At 47.2% G+C, this 1,565-nt stretch overlaps 1 protein-coding gene across 1 annotated transcript in view; it reads right to left on the reverse strand.

Moving 5' to 3' along the window:
• The window catches only part of LOC101862831, a gene marked incomplete at its 5' end in the record, with an annotated part of 9,641 nt that overhangs the window by 2,116 nt on the left and 5,960 nt on the right, over window positions 1–1,565 (reverse strand). The window contains 1 exon segment of the mRNA XM_013087731.1: window positions 641–879. Coding sequence (XP_012943185.1) covers window positions 641–879 — 239 coding nt within the window.

Here is a 1,565-nt window from a genome sequence, read left to right on the forward strand (position 1 = left end):
CGCTCTTGCCCTCTTTATAAAAAAACAACTTTGATGCTCTGGTGCCCACTATGGGCGACCAAATGAAGGACAAAACACCAGTCTCACTATAGTTGAGAGCACATATGCAACCTTTTCTTCCTTGCCCTTCAATTAGTTCCAAATTGAGTCAAATGGAGGGGCAGAATTACGTCAGATCGCACTCAATACTTACCTCCCTGTCGATGTCTACGGGATAGGTGAAGGTGAGGGTGATATAACTCAATACTCACCTCCCTGTCGATGTCTACGGGATAGGTGATGGTGAGGGTGATATAACTCAATACTCACCTCCCTGTCGATGTCTACGGGATAGGTGATGGTGAGGGTGATACAACTCAATACTTACCTCCCTGTCGCTGTCTACGGGATAGGTGAAGGTGAGGGTGATATAACTCAATACTTACCCCCCTGTCGATGTCTACGGGATAGGTGAAGGTGAGGGTGAAGATGAAGGTGATACAACTCAATACTTACCTCCCTGTCGACGTCTAGGGATAGGTGAAGGTGAAGGTGAAGGTGAAGGTGAAGGTGAGGGTGATACAGCTCAATACTTACTTCTCTGTCGATGTCTACGGGATAGGTGAAGGTGAAGGTGAGGGTGATATAACTCAGTACTCACCTCCCTGTCGATAAACAACTTGAGCATCATCTGGTGCGTCGACGTAACAGCTTTAACTAGACCGGAAACGTCGGAGGTTGCTAGGGGCCACGTTGGCACGGACGCCAACATGGCTTCGCAGTCGCGTTCAATGACGGCCACCTGCTTCACCTTGCCTCGATCGATGAGCTCTTGCATCAACGTGACCAGATGTGAGCGCACGTCGGCGGAGATTTTCGCCTGATAGCCCGCAGCTGTGGCTGAGGGAATAACCAGGAGTCATAATTGTGTGAGTGTGTTACAGAAAGTACGTGCCTCGTGTGATGAGTCATAGTACACGTACAGCCATGACATATGACTTTGGCTTTTTTGTTGTTAAGTGTGTTTTGGGTGTTTGTTCTGCCAAAGCTACCTCAGAATTACACAGTTCTGTCTGCTCTGTGGATGTGGTGGTGGAGCGGTTAGTGCACTCGTCTCCGAAGCGGAAAGTCCGGGTTCGAGCCTCGATTCGGACACTGATTTTTTTCTCGCCCCCTCCTGCCCACTCAGCAGTAATGGGTACCTGACTTCGAGTTGGGGAAGTAAAGGCGGCGTGGAAAGGAACTGCCCCCCCCCTACCACAATATGCAGAAGGCCCAGGAAGTTGTCTCACTGACAAGTCAATCCCCAATGTCTGGATCGGATGCGGGAACAACTTTTCTTTTTTAAAATCTGCTCAGTATCTAAATCTAGTTTTGAGAAATTTGACGTCAACATTTTTTAGACTCACAATGTTTCAAGCTTTTTGCGAATGCAATTCTTTGAATATCTTGATAACGACTCAAAACAATCTTGCGATTTTGATAGAGCAAATAGAACATTTTGTTTGATTTCTAACCTCATGGTCTTAGTATAGTAGGCCAAAATGGCCAAAAGTGCCAGATAGGACTTTGCAATTCCGAGGAAG

This window comes from Aplysia californica, unplaced genomic scaffold (genome assembly GCF_000002075.1).
Source record: "Aplysia californica isolate F4 #8 unplaced genomic scaffold, AplCal3.0 scaffold00630, whole genome shotgun sequence".
NCBI classification, from domain to species: Eukaryota; Metazoa; Mollusca; class Gastropoda; order Aplysiida; family Aplysiidae; genus Aplysia; species Aplysia californica.